Source organism: Micromys minutus (assembly GCF_963924665.1).
Source record: "Micromys minutus genome assembly, chromosome: 12".
NCBI classification, from domain to species: Eukaryota; Metazoa; Chordata; class Mammalia; order Rodentia; family Muridae; genus Micromys; species Micromys minutus.
The window spans coordinates 42,652,225-42,670,185 of NC_137981.1; the positions used below are offsets into that span (position 1 = coordinate 42,652,225).

Below are 17,961 nucleotides of genomic sequence, written 5' to 3' on the forward strand. Positions count from 1 at the left end.
ATGTTGCTGCTGGCGGCCGCCGGCCTCGTGGCCTTCGTGCTGCTGCTCTACATGGTGTCGCCGCTCATCAGCCCCAAGCCCCTCGCGCTGCCCGGCGCGCACGTAGTGGTGAGTGGCCTCCTGTTGCTGAGCTTGTCCGGGGCTGCTTGGCCGGCTCGGGCCACCGAAACCACGGTCCCGGAAAGGGACGGTTGAGTGGGGCGGGTTACCTGCTGCCTTCGCCCAGGCACTGCCCTGTCCGACCTAAGGAACCCGCCCTCCGCGGCGCCAGGCTACAGGGCAGTGTCACCGGGAAGGTGCCAGTCGAGTTTCTGGGGGCTCCGTGCTGCTCAACGATCCCCGGAGCATCCCTGTCTGCGACTGTTTGGATCTTCAGTTTTCCCAATGAGTCAGTAGACCGAGAAACTTTGCCAAGGATACGGCAGTCGGTGACTAGCAGGATAACGGCACAGCCAAGGAATCCTGAGGAGCCCACAGCAAGGAAGGGTCCGGGCCTCTGGGACTGGCCCAGGCAGCTGAGACTGTAGGGTGTCATGTGCAAGTGACAAAGAACCACCAGAGGGTTCTAGGAAGTGATATATACCTGAGGGGTGGCCTGGCAGGTTGGACCAGCAGGCTTGTCTCTGAACTCAGCCAGGGCTCTGCTGAGTACTGCCCAAGTGCAGTCCTTTACCATCTTTCTGGCGTCGGAAGGATGAGCTAACCAGCTTGGTTTGGGCCTTAAGATGGAAGGAGATATGAGTGGTTTGGTTTGTTAATGTCCGGAAGCTCTCACATTCCTAATGTCCTCCCCGCCCCACAGCTCAGCACTTCAACCCTGGCATTTCTCATTGGTGTCCTGTATAGACCTCAAAACCCAAGGCAAGGAGTTGTGAGTAAGGACAGCTAGTATCTGAACTGGCTGCATGCATCTTCTTGGTGCCCTTAGATGACTTATGTGAGTTCATCCAAGTGAGTTCCCACTCAGTTGTTACAGGATAGGGTGGTTATTTATCTCAGTGGGCTTTATCCCAAACAAGGGTTTGTGGATGACCACATGTGTTTCCATTCATTTGTCTTTTGTAAAATTACTGCTTTATCCCAGGCTGCTGTTTATGCATGATGTGGAAAGGATTATTAGAAAGAGAAAGCCAAACTTTACAATCATGCCAAGTTTTTAAAAGTTTTACATCCACGAGAGAAGTTCTACCTCAAAATCGTGGCTGAAACAGTTGAGTTTAAGGGCTGGGGAAATGGCCCAGTTGGTAAAGTGCTTGTATCATGTCCTGAGTTAGGGTCTCCAGTATTCACATGCTCACTGGGTCTTTTGCCTGTAACCCTAAGGCCAGGAGAGCCACAAGGCTGGGGCCAAGACCTGTGGATCCCGGGAGCTCACTGGCCAGCTTGCTTAAGATGCACTCATGAGCTTAGAGTTCAGGGAGAAAGGTTGTCTCAAAAGGTTAGGGTGACTGAAATGTCAGACACTGACTTTTGGCCTCTCACAGGTGCACCCGCGCACACACACAGGGCTGAATTAACTTGTGCTCACATAGAGTAGCTCAGCAAGGGAGGAGAACCAAAGTCAGAGGAAAACTGCGATTCAACATTTACGAGGGACTCACGGCTAACCCGGACACTTGTTCCCAGCCCCTGTCACTCTCACAGGGGAGGTGAGGGCTGTTCCAATAGACACATTCTTTCTTCCAACAGAGTATTTTTATTGATTCCTTGGGAATTTCACATGGTGCACCCAGTACACTCACTTCCCAGCCCTCCCAGCATCCTGCGTTAATACAATAAAAAAGAATTATCTCCATGCATGTGTGTATACCAGTATAAACAACATGCCGCGACCTATTATTCAAAGGGTGCCACTATTTGTCTTTTTTAATATCCGAAGAGTGAGATGCAACTTAGTTGAGATCTGGCATCAGGAGAGTGAGGTGAACCTTTACACTGTCAGCATGAACAACTTGTAATATTTTCTGCTCCGTTTTTAGAGCAGTTCCCAGATGCTGGTGCCCTGTGTGTGAGCTGCTCTTCTCGCCTGCTAGATACTTGTTTCAGTGCTCCCCCTTTTGGATGACTGGGAGGAGTGCTCCTTTCAGCAGGAAAGCTGCTGGTGCCCTTAGTAGGAGCTGTATGCTGTGGTTAACAAGACGGTATCATTTAAATGGTATTTGTAGTGTCAGTTACAAGGAGTGGTAAAGGAAGAGAAATGAACTGGTTATCTTCGGTGCCCTCTGTTCAGTAATAGTATGCATTTAATATTTTCTCAGCCACTGTGAAAAACACTATGACACGTCTCATGGCATCTAGAAAAACATATTACAGAATTAGCTATTTCAGAATAACTATTCTTACATGCCATTCAAGAATTAGCTGCTTTGACTAGATCATTTTTGATGCACCTTGATCCAAAAGCCAAGTCTTACTCCTCTTGTGAGAAAGTGATACTATTTGCTTCCCTGAAACTCAATACATCAGAGCGTAAAAGATGTCATGGTAACCCTCATTTCGACTTCCATCAGTTTCCTGAACAATAAATAGGGAGGATTTTATTTGGAAGCTTTGATGTTTTGGTTTGGTTTGTTTTTTTGTTTTTTTGTTTTTTTGTTTTTTTTGTTTTTTCATGGAAATAACATTACAGAGCATTCTGAAAACTAAGGGAAGTATTTAGTGCCTGCCCGTGCAGGGCTGGTATTGTCTGATGAGTGAGGCAGGCTGGCTCGCTGGTTGTCCATAGGAACTGTAAGTTCAGCCAGGGAGCCAAGACAGATCCAAATCCCCTACAAGCTACCTGATGACCAGCCAGGAGGACTGGCTGATGTGTTCAGGAAAGGTTCTCATAGGGCTTGGGAGAACTGCTGTGGGGTGATGTGTGATACAGGGGTGCTAAACAGCTCAAGGCAGCACTGTAAAGCATGCGAGGACAGTTTTTATAGGCCCTGCCAAGTAATATGAAGAGTGAAAGTTCATAAACCGAGATAGTCCATAAGATCTCCTGATAGCACAAGCCTCAGAGACAACATTCAGCCAAGGCAACAGGTATGCTTTTACAATAACCCTCAGAAGACATTTGACTAATGATCTACCAAGTCAGTCTCTCCATTAGAACAGAGGTGAGACTAAAGGAAGTGAGGTATTCTCAAGTACACACAGAAACATATCTATGCTTGGGGGGTTTCCATACGAACATTATAGTGTGGGAGATATTCTTTCTGTATGGTTTTAGAGTAATAACATATTCAGAGTAATCCTGGTGTCTGACTGGAAAAGGGCTAGGTTTTGACAGAAGAGATTTTTGTTTTGTTTTTGATATAGAGTCTCACTATATAGCCGAGCTGGCTCTGAACTTGCTGTGTAGGTCACAATGGCTTGAATTCGGACAGATCTGCCTGCCTCTGCCTCTGGAGTTCTGATATGAAGGTATGTGCCACCACTACTATGTCTGGCCTAGATAGAGCTCCTTAAATACAGTGTTGTGAAGCCTTTTAGTTTTCAACATTGACAACATTCTCTCTTTGTCTCTCTCTCTCTCTCTCTCTCTCTCTCTCTCTCTCTCTCTCTCTCACACACACACACACACACACACACACACACACACACACACAGAGAGAGAGAGAGAGAGAGAGAGAGAGAGAGAGAGAGAGAGAGAAGAGAAGAGAAGAGAAGAGAGACAGGCAGACAGACAGACACACACAAAGATCAAGCCCAAGGCCTTGCCTGTGCTAGGTAAGAGCTCTACCGCTGACCTACACCCTTACCTCCCTAACATGTTTTTACATCGTCTTACGCAGATGTGCTGGGAGGAAATGAGGTTCGTTTGTATTTATAATCAGCAGCACTAATGTATTATTTCTTAGCTAGAATTGTAGGGCACGTTCCCTTTGGTGACCTAAAACGATTTTAGATGAACAGTTTATAGCTCAGCACTAGGGAAAAAAAAAAGTCAAGGCTAGGAGGCCCTGCTGAGAGTGTAATCCTTGATGCTTACACTGTATTCCAGGTGACAAATCTGGTTTGAGGAGGTCGTGGTTCTTGGAGACGTTTTGTTTTGTTTCTGAGACAGATCCCGGCATAGTCCTAGCCAGTACCACAAAACTGCCCGTGAGATTGAGGGGCTTCAACCTTGACCTCCAGATCCCCTGCAGACACTGCTGATGGATTTTTAGAACTCAGAGCTATGTCCTAGTTCTTTGTAGTACTGGAGATCCAAACTGGGGCCTCACCTAGGCCAGTGGCTGCCCTGAGCTACACCCATACTGCGCCCAGCACCAATATTTCAAGTAGACTTTGTGCAGAGGAGACATTGCAAGTGCTAAGACTGTCTTACTGGTGTCCTCTGTAGGTCACAGGAGGTTCCAGTGGCATCGGAAAGTGCATTGCTATTGAGTGCTACAAGCAAGGAGCATTCATAACTCTGGTTGCACGAAATGAGGTAAGCTCTCCAGACCCCTCACGACAAACTAATGCAGGAAGTCCAAGAGATCTTCCTGTCTTGGTGCTCATAGCTGTGTCAGGACCAGGCGTTGTTTCTGTCATTTTTCTCTGTGACTTGCTAATGATGTGATAGGCATCTTTGGTGGTGTCCCCATGCCCCAGGAGAGTTTCATCCCTTCTGATATGTATAGCAAAGTAGTTTTTCCTGTATGTAAGAAATCAGGGGTCTGTTTTTCTGCAGTCTTGCCAGCATTGCTTTCGGAACATGAAGTGTTCTGAAGGCGCCCTTTGTTCTTCTTGGGGGTCTGGGACAGAGACCCTGGCTTCATGGTCAAAAGGTTGGCCTTGCTTGCAGACACTCTGTTGAGCGACTAAACGATAGAAGAGAGGCTTGGGGTGTGCTCAGTAGGTTCAGCACTTACCCAGGGTGAATGGATCAAATCCACATAGTACCCAAGGAAGGTGCATGAGAACCCTAGCCCTGGAGAGGTGGAGGCAGAGGATCAGAAGTTCAGGGTCATCCTCGGCTATACAGTTAATGAGAGTCTAGCCTGGCCTATGTGAGACCCTGTATTCAGGGAGAGGGAAGAGAAAGAAAATGAAATGTCTTGAGGGGTTAACTGTCTGGGTAGAGAGGTTTCTTGGAAGGGTTCTAGTGGGGAACGCTGGCTAGAAAGGATCTCTGGAGAAAATACATAAATAATTACCCAGAATTTGGCAAAAAGAAATTATGGCTTGATTGTACACACTTTAAAGTCGCCATACAGGAACGGAAACATAGATTTAGGAACGGCTACTTTGGGGCTTTTATCAGGGCTAGAATTTGACAGTGAGTAGGTGGGGTGCTGGTGGCACAGCTGACAGGAACTCCCATAGGGCCTTGTTGGAGTGACTCTATACAGCTTTCTGGCCTGAAGTTGATTTTTAGTTTCTCCTGTAACTTTATTGCGTTCTTATTACCAAAGTCTGCATTCATTCCCCACCATTCGATAGCAGTATACTGTTTTGTCGTGGGCGTTCATGTTTGTAAACCTCTGTGAGACAAGATCTCCAGTATCATGGGCTAACCTGGAACTCGGCAGCAGAGGATGTCCTTGCCAGAAACCTGAGTCCCACGGTGTCATGCATATGCTGGCACCTTCTCCTCTGTTCTTCTACAGTCCTCCAATTTTATTCAAATTTATGAAAAATTAAGGTTCTATAAGCTCAAATCTGTTTTTATGAGAATAAGCAAAACAAAATGGAGGACATGGGAAAACTTTGCAATTATCTGGCAAAGACAGCTTTGCAGGTCTGAGGAGTATTTTTGAAAGTAGGCAGATGTAGATTTTATCTATGTAGTCTTTTTAAGACGTGATTGACTTTTCCTCGAGGCCACATGGAAGGGAGTAATGTGCTGATGTCATCCTATAAAGACCCTCCTGGTGTGGAGTCAGACACACCTTCGGCTTTCCAGAACATTCTGTCACCGTGCAAACACACCCTGTGTCACTGCTGACTGGTGGGAATGGAAACCTCTGCTGGTGTCGACAGGCCGGCCGTCAGCATGAATGCTGCTGAGAGAGACACGAGCTTCTTCTCTTTCTCTTCCATCTGTAGTGGATGTAGCCCGCTGTCACCCATATCTCTTCCTCAGGCCCACAGCTCTGTTTTATAGAATGCAATGTTCTGTTCAAATGTTGCTTGCTCTTTTCTTTACTCTTTTAACAAATGCAGATAGACATAATATTTTTCTCTGTATTGCATCTAGGACAAGCTACTGCAGGCAAAGAAAGAAATTGAAAAGCACTCTATTAACGATAAACAGGTAAAGTGGGACCACGGCTGCATTTTCTTTGCTGATTGACAGTTGTTTAAAGGGGGGGGGGAGGATGTTGCTTCCACTGCAGTTAGATCACTGAAGGCGTTTATGATTTTACCAGTTATGTTTTCCGCTGCTTTTCAAAAGATGAAGTCATTTGCAAGGATTCAGGCCAGTCAGTACAGAAACCAGAAGGTATGGACTATCACATACACCTGCACAAGACAGCCAAGCAGTGCTGTATGAGAAAATGCTTTCATTTCAGTTTCTTAAAAACAGAACAAGTTACACAACTACTTAGGTGGAAAGGACGCTTGAGAACATGTTGTGTGATTTGGGGAACTAGAACGATACACACAATGCAATGCATATTTTAACGTACAACTCACTGGCAGGTTAACTGCTACAGATCCATCGCCTGAGCCAAAGAAATGGAATTTAAAGGAGTCTCTGACTCCCTCCCTCCAGCCTTTGGGCCCAGTGCCAGCCTCGTGCTCCTAGAGGCCACCTTAAACCCAACTCTGATGTTGTTCATTCATTCTTTGCTTTTCTTTAAAATTTTACCATCTATAGAAACGTGTATGCCCCTAAATAGTATTTTCTATGAGTATATGCAAGCACCCATTTGTACAACTGTACTGATGTGCATGCATGTTCATGCACATGCTTGAGAAGCCACAGGTCCACATCAGGTGTGCTTGTAATCTCTCCCCATCTTTGAAATGGACACTTTTTGGTGAGGCCAGAGTTCATGAATTCACTAGACTTGCTGGTGAGCATCCTCAGCATAGAGACTAGATGGATGGGTGCTGGAGATGTAAACACAGGGTCTCACACTAGCACCTGACCAACTTCCTCAGGCCCTAAATAGCATTCCTCTGTGTGTGTGTGTGTGTGTGTGTGTGTGTGTGTGTGTGTGTGTGTGTGTGACAGAGAAAATTTTAGCATTATCCTTATGTCCCTACGCTCCCTTAGTGAGATCTTGCACACAGTGCCATTCTTTCTAAAATACCCACTTTCTGGGTTTTCACAGAGTTGTGCAACAATAACCACAATCAATTTGGACATCTTCCCAACAACGAAGTCTCCAGACTGCCATTAGCAGCCACACCCATTCCTGTCCTGCCTCTCCTAGCCCTAGCCAAGTACTGATAATTTGATGGACTGGTGGACATGCTTTTTTATGTAGTGTTCTATGGCTTTGTTTCTCCATTCTATATATTTTAAAATTCATCTGTGTTGCTGAATAAAATAGCTCACATGGTGGTTCTTTCTGTTTTTCTTTTCTTTATTGTGAGATTCTTTCTCTGGCTCTGCTGTCCAGCTAGACTGAAATCCCAGGACTGTTGTAGAAAATCTTAATCCCAGTCCAGGGTTTCTACCTTGCCTTTGATCATTCAGTTCCCAGATAAAAGACACAACTTTTATTTTTTACAGTAAATGTTAAACGGCACAAAAGCTGGGCAGATATCTGCCTCCTATGCTGTTAGAACCTACTTTCCTATTGATAACCCCAAGTTAACACTTTCTGTGTTTCATCTGGGCTGCTCTCAGCTCCAACTGGCCCAGCCCCATAGCTGTTTTCTTGACTCCTAACCCATGGTGTCTTTCTCTTCCTCTCCCCCTCTTCTCACCAACACCTAAGCCCTGGTCCCCAAAATCCTGCTTATATCTCTTCTGCTGAGCTGTTGGCTGTCGATGTCTTTGTTTACGAATCAGAAATAACTTGGGAATAAGGTCACATAGCATCCTCTCTGGGGCAGCCAGGTCTCCAGCAACCAATATTAGCATTAAAATACAAGCAGCATCAGGCCAACCCTACGTGGGGCTCAAATGATTCTCCCATCTCAGCCTGTTAACAGTATTTGCAAATAGGCATGTGTCATTATACCCACACGTTCACTTAAGTTTATTGTTGATATATAACATGCAGTTGTATATATAAACTACTTTCACTTACCTGTTCTGTCATTGATAGCTATTTAACTTGCCCCCCCCCCCCCATATATTTGTGTTTGTGGCTTGTTGCTGTCATGGAAGCTTTTCTTTGTGCACATGCTCAGAAATGACTCTGTTGTTTTGAGGTCTTTGGCAAGGGAAAGCAAAGTTGTTCAACCCTTAATGGCTGGGAAATGGGGGAAGGGGTTGGAGGACTTTGCTTAGTATCTTCTGGATCCTTCAAGGGCACACCTCAGTAGCCTAAATTTTTTTCATTATGCCCTACCTTTTAAAGGTTTCACTACCTTCCAATAATGCCAGTGTACTAAGCCTTTAAGACATTGGCACTGGGAATACAAACTTTAGTATCAGACTTCCCAGATGCCTGCCTTGCTCTGGCACGCATCACCGTGTCCCTTGCCACAACCCCATGTAGGCATACGGCTTTGTGATAGGCTGTTTCTCAGCTGCCAGTGAATTGACGCATTTAAGCCAGATTAGAGTGTATTGAAGGCAGGTTTATTGGGGAGCTGCTTTCAGGTGGGTGAGGAAGTCGGAAGGAATGGTATATTTCAGTGGAGAAGGATAAAAGGTATTTCCCCGTGTGGCCAGGAAATACCAGAACCTTTGAACTGGGGACTCAGCTTCTCTCTGGTTGGGCAACATCTGATAGGCTATTTCTCCACCAGTGAAATGAGCCAATTTAAACCAGATTAGATTAGATAAAAGGCAGTCTTATTGGGAAGCTGCTCTCAGGTTGGGCACATTCACTGGTCCCAAGGACCAAGGCCAGGGAAGTTGCCATGGGGAAAGGGGAGGAGTAGGGGAGGGAGAGAGAAAGAGAGGAAGGGGAGCACACATGGGGAGGAAGAGAGGAGCCTCTGGGGAAGGGCAGCTCAGCTCCTAGGTTGGAAAGTTCAGGGGCGGGGCCGGTGTATGCCAGGTAGGGACTAAGGGATGCTGGGAGAACCTGGAGGCCCGGTCTGCTGTGGTGTGTAAAGCATGCATCTCAGTCCCCAATCCTGGGGTCAGAAATGATACACTTTGTAGGTGTGCAGGGATAAACTGGCCTTCATTATTAGAAAGAATTGGTTTTATTTTCTTTTAAATATAAATAGTTTTGATAGACCAGCATTTTGGTGTGTACTTGAAATCTTAGTTCTCTCATTATTTAGAAGGCTGAAACAAGACGATAGCTGTGAGCCCAAGTTATTCTAAAGTTCAAGACCAGCTTAGACTGTGTAACATGTAACAAGATCCTGTCTCAAAACAAACTAGTTGTACTAGATATCTGCAGCTCCACTATTATTTTTTAGACACTCTGTGTGTGTGTGTGTGTGTGTGTGTGTGTGTGTGTGTGTGTAGGTTAGAACAACCCGAAGGTGTCATTCTGTCCTTCCACCATGTGAGTCCCAGGCCCCAGGCTTGGAGGGGAGGACCCTTACCTGGTGAACTGTCTTGCAGGTCCTGATCCTGTTCCCTCTTTTGTCTTCTTCTGAACAGGTGGTGCTGTGTATCTCAGTTGATGTATCTCAAGACTATAACCAAGTAGAAAATGTCATAAAGCAGGTAAGAGGCCTGGAGGTCTCAGCACACTGCCTGACTTTGGTTGGTTCCTGCCAAGAGTTGGCAACTCCTCTCTGTAGGTTTGGTGACTTGGTGGGCTTTATTGACCTTGTCTTTCTGCACCATGAATCTTCCATTCTCTGATGTAATGTTCTGAAATATTTCTCCAGGCACAGGAGAAGCTGGGTCCTGTGGACATGCTGGTCAACTGTGCGGGCACCTCTATGTCAGGAAAGTTTGAAGAACTCGAAGTTAGTAGTTTTGAGGTAAGTGACAGTGTTTGCTCACCATCATTCAGGATGATGTCTTTAAAACAGGCCCACCAGGCCAAGAACTCAGCTACTGTACTTCAGCACTGAGGAAGTGGGCATTAGATTGAACTCTAAGTCAAGGCATGTTGTGGTTAACCATACGGCTGGTTTTTAGTGTCCTCTTTCGTCGGGTTTTGAAAGCTCGGCTCTGAAGTTGAACTGCTCTCCTATCTTACAGAAAGTGAGACTGCTGGGCCAGTGTCAGAACTGTCCTCTCACAGGCTGTAGTCAACACCGTACAGGCTCAGATGCACGTGAGGCCTGCAGGACAATCAGAGGGTGGTAAAGGGCAGAATGGTAGGACCTGAGTGTCTGAGTTTGTGAGACCCCCTATCACTGCACACCACGCTGGCCCAGACTTACTTCCTGAGCACTGGGATCACAGGTCTCTGTCCCCACGCCTACTGTCACTACACCTGGCAAATAGTTTGTTTTACAGTGAAAAATTCAGAGGCACTTAGCATATTGTGATGTTGTGTTAAACTATCGGATTCTAAAACATTTTCATGTCTAAAAGAATACCCTATACTTTAGTCAGTATTTCCTATGACCCCAAACCCTTATTCTAGCCACTGGCTACCACTAATCTGTGTGAGTAATGGAGTCACGGGAAGCAAACCCTCCTGGGTCTGGCTTTTATCACGTGGTGAATGTCCTAAAGATTTCTTCACGCTGATGTGTACACCAGTTTATTTCTCTAGGTTGCTAATAGTCCCATTGTATGGGCAGGCTGCAGTGCGTTTGTCTGCTTGTCATCTCTGAATATTTGGGCAGTTGTCACCCACACAGCCCATCCCAGAGGCCCTTGGGGTTGTACTGCACACTCCTGTCCCTTAGTTTCCCAGCTGCCTGTCAACACTCAAGTTTCTCTGTCTTACCGTGTGTGCTAGAGCCTGTCATTTGCTCTCCAGCTTTCAAACCGTTGTTACTTTTCCTCTTAGGGCTCTTAGCTGGATGTGGTGGCTCAGGCCCATAATCCCAGCTCTTGGGAAACTGAGGCAGGAGAATAAGGATGAGTTTGAGGCCAGCCTGAGCTCTGAAGTGAATTTCGGGCCATAATGAGCTACGATATGAGACTCTAAAAAAGATAGACAAATAAATATATTCCTTCCTGGTGTTTTAGTGAGTTCTCTAAAAAGATCCGAGGTAAACATGGGGTTTTGTTCTTTCTCAGATACTTTTTGGGGATTCTGACTACTAAATCAGTGTCATGAGGGACTGGAGAGATGGCTCAGTGGTTAACAGTGCTTGCTGCTCTTGCAGAGAAGACCAAGGTTCAGTTTCCAACACTCTGAGAGGTTACATCTGTAATTCCAGTACCAAAGGATCCAGTGCCTGTCAGGCACACACATGTATGCATGCAAGACACTCATGCACACATAATAAAAATAGAAATTTTAAAGGTTAAAACAAGACAACGATGTTTTAGATATTCTTGGAAAAAGAAAAAAAAACAGAAGCTTGGCTTCCAAACACAATCAATATTTTCTGTTTCTCTTTGCTTTTGCATTCTTACAAAGTGGTAAGAATTACAATCTGTACACATCCTGCCTTCTACTTTTTAAAAACTCAGCATAATTTTTTCCCTCACTCCCGTCTTCAGTTTTCATTTCTTAAAGTTTCTTTAATATTCTGCTACGTTGCCATCGAGGTTTGTGTGTATGTCCTCGGACTGGGCCTTGGAGCTTTGCCAGGTAATAAGAATAAGGCTCTCGGTGTATAAAGGTGTTACTGTGTGTCCTTGGGTTGAACACAGGTTTTACGAGTTCTGGGATGAGCTGGGTGTGTCTCTGCGGGCATGTTCCTGGTGTGGTGGACTAGCCAGTGAACACCAAGTTCTTACTATGCAGCGCAGCAGGGGCTGTGCTGGTACTTAGCTTGTGTCTCCCCCCCCCCCCCCCCCCGTAATCCCTGAAACATCCTGAGGTAATACCAAGATTAACCCCATTTTCAGCTGAGGTCATGGCCCGTGTCTTTTCTCATGAGGACAGGTGTGGGTGGTGACATCCAGGCACAGATGTACTATTAACTGGCACCATGTTCTCTGTGTAGCCCTCGTTTAGCTTGGAACTAACAGGGCCAAAAATATTTAGAAGCTTTCTCCTAAAACTGCCTTTCAAGAAGTATTACCTACAAGGACCTAGAAAGATAGCTTGGCTGTTAAGAGTACTAGCCTCTCTGGCAGAGGACCCAGGTTTAGTTGCCAGCATCTTTAAGTCCAGAAGATCCAGCACCCCAGTCTGACCTCTGGGCACTGCACACACATAGTGCTTAGGGGCAAAAATATTTTGAGGCAAAACACCATACACATAACATTATAAAACATTACATACACTATGCAGTGGACTTTTTTTCTAAGTAGAACAATTAATTTTGATTACTTGTGTGTTTGCATGGTGGGGCAGAGATGAATATTAGCTGTTCTCCTCTGTCTGTCTCTCTCTCTCCCCCCCCTTCCTCCCTCCCTCCCTCATTTTTGAGGCAGACTCTCACTGAACCTAGAGGTCACTATTTTGGCTACACTGGCTGAAACCGTTCTGTAAGCTGCTGGGATCTGCCTGTTTCGGCCTTCTTGCTCCCAGTGCTTGGGTTAGAGATGCGTGCCACGATGCCAGGCACATACTTTGCATGGGTGCTGGGGATCCAAACTCAAGTCCGTATTTTGACGTGTGTATCAAAGATAACTGCTGTCACTGTGAGAGTTGTCTTCAAACTAATCTCCAGAGGTTGGGTCTTGAGTGTCATAGTAGTATCTACAGCATTTGCTCATTTCCCTGTACAATATTCAGCAAATCTGCTGCACCCTGGTTGCTATTCTATTCCTGTGAAGAGACACTGTGACCAAGGCAACTTTTTTAAGGACAACAGTTGGGGCTGACTTACAGGTCCAGAGGTTCAGTCCATTATCATCATGGTGGGAAACAGATAGGCATAATGCTAGAGCAGTAACTGAGAGCTTTATATCCTGGTCCACAAGAACAGGAGGGAGGGAGGGAGGGAGGGAGGGAGGGAGGGAGGGAGGGAGGACAGGAACAGACACTGGGCCTGCTGTGGACTTTTGAAACCTCAGAGCACACCCCCAGAGAGACACCTCCTTCAACAAGGCCACCCCACCTCATCTTTCCAAATTGTTAAGTGGGAATAAAACCTACAAATATATACGCCTATGGGGCTATTCATGTTCAAACCACCATAGGTTTCTCTTAAGTAAATGAGTCCTGGGAAGAGACAAACTCCCCTTGAGCAGGGCTTAGGCTTTTGCCCTTGTTCCCAACTCATCTGGCCTCTGTGTTCCTTGCAGAAATTAATGAGCATAAATTACCTGGGCAGCGTGTACCCCAGCAGGGCAGTAATCACCACCATGAAGGAACGACGAGTGGGCAGGATCGTGTTCGTGTCCTCTCAGGCAGGACAGCTGGGGCTGTTTGGCTTCACGGCCTATTCTTCATCCAAGTTTGCCATAAGAGGATTGGCAGAAGCTCTGCAGATGGAGGTAAAAGATGTACTTCTGCCTGTGTTTCTTCTTCTCGGATCAGCAGGGAGCACTGTTTTTCAGCTTCTTTACCTACATCACTTTGCAAGCTGAAGGCTTACAAAGCTGATACCTGTTAAAACAGCAACAACAAAGAGCAACCACAAAAACTAAGTCAGTTGTAAATTCTGCATTTTAATACTTCTTATGGATAAAAATTATACTCAGGACAAAGGCAAAATGACTTAGGGTGGAGGGATTGTCTGCTGTATAAAGTACTTGGAATCCTTCCTGGTGCTGTCCTCTTCTGCTTGAGTGAACAGGGTTATCATTACATGCACAGCTCTCTTAGAGATCTGGAGGTGGCTCTGGGGGAAATGCTTGTTGTACAGGTCGGGTACCAGAGTTTGGCTCTCCAGAACTCACGTATATGTTGGGTTGATGTAGCAGTCTGTAATTCTAGTGCTCAGAAGGTGAAGATGGGATGCCCAAAGCAATGTGGCTAACAAGGTAGGCAGTCCTCTCAGTATGAGTCCAGTTGAGAGGCCTGCCTCTAAGAATAAGAGGATCATTAAGAAAAACTCAACATTAGGCTTAGGCCTCTGCATATGCTCGATTTCATAGGGCAGGTATGGCTGTGAAATTGCAAGAGATGGTCCTGGTAATTCTTTAGCGGTTACTCTTAAGGTAATATACATGTTCATGTGTGTATGTGTTTGTATGTGCAAAATATGTGCAGAAGCTTCTTCATGCCACTCTCTGGAAAGGGAAATTGAGCTTTTGGTGAATTCAGTGGGTAACTGATTCACATCGTCACATGGTGACATGAATAACAAGCCCTAGCCCTGTGACTGCAAGAGGATGTGTCTGTAATTTGGGGCATGTGCATCTGGCAGCTGCTTTATCCAGTTTGGGTTTTAGTCTTAGAATTCATGCAGGTGCAGAGTCTTAGAGTTAAAAATATTTGCCCATTAAGGCCTTTCCCAAGGTCTGACAAGAAGTTTCACAAATTGAGGGCAAAGTGGTTGCCCTGGTTTCCATCTCAGAGGGAACAGTGACCCAGTGGCTGCAACAGAGTCCCTCAGCGTCTTGATATTAAGAGCCATCTTTCACACTGCTGGAAACTGGCTGGGCTTAAATCTCCTTGATTTCTGAGCATTAAAAGCGTTGATACATAAGTAAACAAAAACAAACCATGTAAAAGACTGCTGTTTTATTTGGAGAAAATAAATGGACACTTTGGAGTTCAATTTGTTTGTAGCAAATTTTTCCTCAAACCAAGATTCCCTTAAAAACTAGTAATTGTTTTTTGAAATCTAGATAATTCGGTCAGCTTTTTAATGAGTCAAACCAACATAGCTGCTTAATGCTTTGGGTAAACTTTTTGGTTTTATTACCTTTTTAAGTCTTTCTATTTACCATCCTTTTCCCTCCAACAAAATGTAAACTGAAAATGTGGGCACAGTATGTTACTTGAATACTTTGTTGGTATTTTGGATTTTTCTTTTTCAGTCTTCTAAAAACAAATTTATTATTTAAAGATTTTTCAAAAACTTGATCTCTTTGGAAAGTGTATTTCTGAAGTCAGTTATAGCCAGAGATGTACTCAAGATTCAACCAAAACAAAACAAGGGTTTCCCATCCAGGGTTCCTCCTGCTTTCTTACCCAGACCGTGCCTGGCCCCTGTCCCCGCCTCTTCCCACCATAGTAAACCAGTAAGCTGCAGTGTGGATTCTTTAGTTTGATGTGAGTAGCTGGGGTTCCCTCTCCAGCCCCAGTGTTTTTGTTTTAATAGAACAGCTCTTAAGTGGCATTGATTTTGATGACAAACTCGTTCTTCAGCCATCCAGCCATCGTCTAACCTGTGAGGCTGCTGCCAAGTGGAATGAAGAAGATGAGGACAGGATGGGAGAGAGGCGGAGCAGGAGAGTAGAAAATGGCCATTTCCCAGGGACAGGGAGAAACAGATGAGCTAGGGCATTTTCGGTGAGATCAGATATGACACTCCTCATTACCCAGAACAGGCCAATGTAAGCTCAGCCGCCCCTTTTGCTTGGGTTGTAATGTTAACAGTTAGAGCGGTGTAGGAATGATGCTGTGTGTTCTGGTTTTTGCAAATGATGTGAACAAGAATATCAGGAGCCCAGGAACTGGGTGATGGACAGAGAACTCTCCGTTTAGTTCATACCTATATGTAAGACTGTGTTGGCATATAGTAGTGATTAAGTAATCGTTTGCTGGAAGCACCCACCCATAGACTAGCAGAATAATCATGCTTGATGATTACTGAACAGTGTGGGCTCCAAAGGCGACTGACTGGTTCCTCTCCACCTTGCTGTTGACAGCTGTTCCCTAGTAATTGTTGGACCCGGCCATGATCCTAAGTTTGAGAGACACTACTTTGAAACATGGTTTTGATGATGATGAATACCACAGTCCTTCCTGTGGAGGCAGAGCAACGGGGGGGCGGAGGGGCAGTACATAGAGGAACCAGTCTTTGTGGCTTGACTAATTATCACTCCGTCACTTTTGGGTTTTTTTTTTTTTTTTTTTTTTTTGGAAGCCATTTTTTTTTTCTGGTCCCAATACAGGACCAAACAAAAGACATTTTATTAAGTTACCATCTGGAAAGAAAGCAAGCGTGAAAGAAGTCACTTGCTCGCCGTTCTTCCCGCTGGCTTGCGTAGGAGCCTGGCTGGCCAGGGAGACAGCAAGCACTTCTTGGCAAGACCAAGCCATGAACCCCCTCATGACTTGGACACCCTGGAATAGAGCCACCTTTCATTCTTGCGATTACTTGGATGGGTGCACAGTACCTACTGGTTTTGTCTTTTTGTTTGTTTGTTTGTTTTGTTTTCTCTTGACCCACGTCACTCTCCCCAAGGCTTCATAACTGTGTCACTGAGAGAATCCGGGAGCTAAAGGGCTGGCTCCCTGGTAGGATAGGGTTGTAGGATGCTGTCAGATTTCTTCCTTAAGATTTTCAGTGCTAGCCCCTTCCAGATACCCAGATGTCTTTATGAGGACAAAGACACGAGCCAACAGTAAATAAAAAAGCATGCCACAGTGAACTTGATGGCCTGAGCCTTTGGATTGCTGGTTACCAGGCAAGAGAAGGACAGACAGTGGTGATGGGGCTGCCGTTGGACAGTTTTGGGAGACTGACCCTTGAAAAGAAGGGCCACTGGGACCTTGGGGGGTAAGGGAGGCAGACTGCGTTGGAAGAGCCAGAGTGAGGTTGGAATAGGCAGAGTAGCTCTAGAGAAAACCAGGGGCAACTGGGCATGGGGGTGCACACCTGTGTCCGAGGTATTTGGAAGACCGTGGCAGAAGGATCACAGGTCAGACCACCCTAGTCCTGGGAGATCTTAACTGTTAAGACAGGCAGAGGGAAGAAGAGCTTCTGTGTAAATAGCGGTCCGGCCTGTTTACAGGAGAGTTGCTTGGCTGGTCCTAGTTTGGGCGTCCACCCAGGGTGAAGATGCTGTGTGGATGGTCGTACAGGGACTTGTACAGGGGTGGATAGAGTTCCAGACCTGGATTCATGCTCAGCCATGCGCAGCAGTGTAGGCACCGAGAGACTGTAGTTTGTAATTGAAATGATCGTCACAGTATGGGAAGCAGCCCGAAAGGAAAAAGAACTAACCTCCTGCCTTGAAACTTGAGTTTGTGAGCAGAGTCTGTGATGAATGATCATACTGTGGTTCCGCAGTGTGTGCAGTCCTCCCTGGGCAGCCCCCAGCCTCTGTCTGGTCAGCAGGAAGGAAGAACCGTACTAGGAGGGGCCTTGACGAACTTTAGCGCCAGCTGTTTTCTGGCATAGGTCAGGAGAACTCTTGCTATTGTGTCTAAGTCATCTTGATGGAGAGAGGTCCCCAGGTCATTTGGTCGCTGTTCACTGCCACTTTGTAGACTGACAACCATCACCATCTAAGGCAGTGTTCTCAACCTTCCCAATGCTGTGACCCTTTAATATGCCTCGTGTTGTGGTGACCCCAACCGTAAAGTTGTCTCATTACTACTTCATAACTGTAGTGTTGCTGCTTTATGAATCAGAATGTAAATATCTGATATGAGGATATCTGATATATAACCGCCCCCAAAGGGCTGTGACCCACAGGCTGGAACCACTGTTCTAAGAAAAGGTACAGCTGAGACAAGTTACAGGGATAAATACAAAGTGCTCTGTTTACTGAGTGCAAACTTTGTTTGTGTGACCAGGTGAAGCCTTATAATGTGTACGTCACTGTGGCCTACCCACCAGACACTGACACCCCAGGGCTGGCTGAGGAAAACAAAACAAAGGTCAGTATTCCTACATAATACCCTCTGGGAGGTGTATGTAATGGTGTATGTGTTCTGTGCGTGCTGTGGCATGTGATGCCTGGTGTTATGTGTATTGTTTGTGTGTGATGGATGTTGTGTGTGTGTGATGTGTATATGTGTTATA

The 17,961-nt window shown here is 45.7% G+C and overlaps 1 protein-coding gene across 1 annotated transcript in view; it reads left to right on the top strand.

Annotated features, from left to right (window-relative positions):
• Positions 1–17,961, top strand: part of KDSR (3-ketodihydrosphingosine reductase) — a gene marked incomplete at its 5' end in the record, with an annotated part of 32,409 nt that continues 14,448 nt past the window's right edge. The window contains 7 exons of the mRNA XM_080926951.1: positions 1–108; positions 4,331–4,420; positions 6,173–6,229; positions 9,665–9,730; positions 9,898–9,993; positions 13,340–13,531; positions 17,733–17,816. Of these exons, the coding sequence (XP_080783077.1) occupies positions 1–108; positions 4,331–4,420; positions 6,173–6,229; positions 9,665–9,730; positions 9,898–9,993; positions 13,340–13,531; positions 17,733–17,816 (693 nt within the window). The remainder of the gene's footprint in view (positions 109–4,330; positions 4,421–6,172; positions 6,230–9,664; positions 9,731–9,897; positions 9,994–13,339; positions 13,532–17,732; positions 17,817–17,961) is intronic.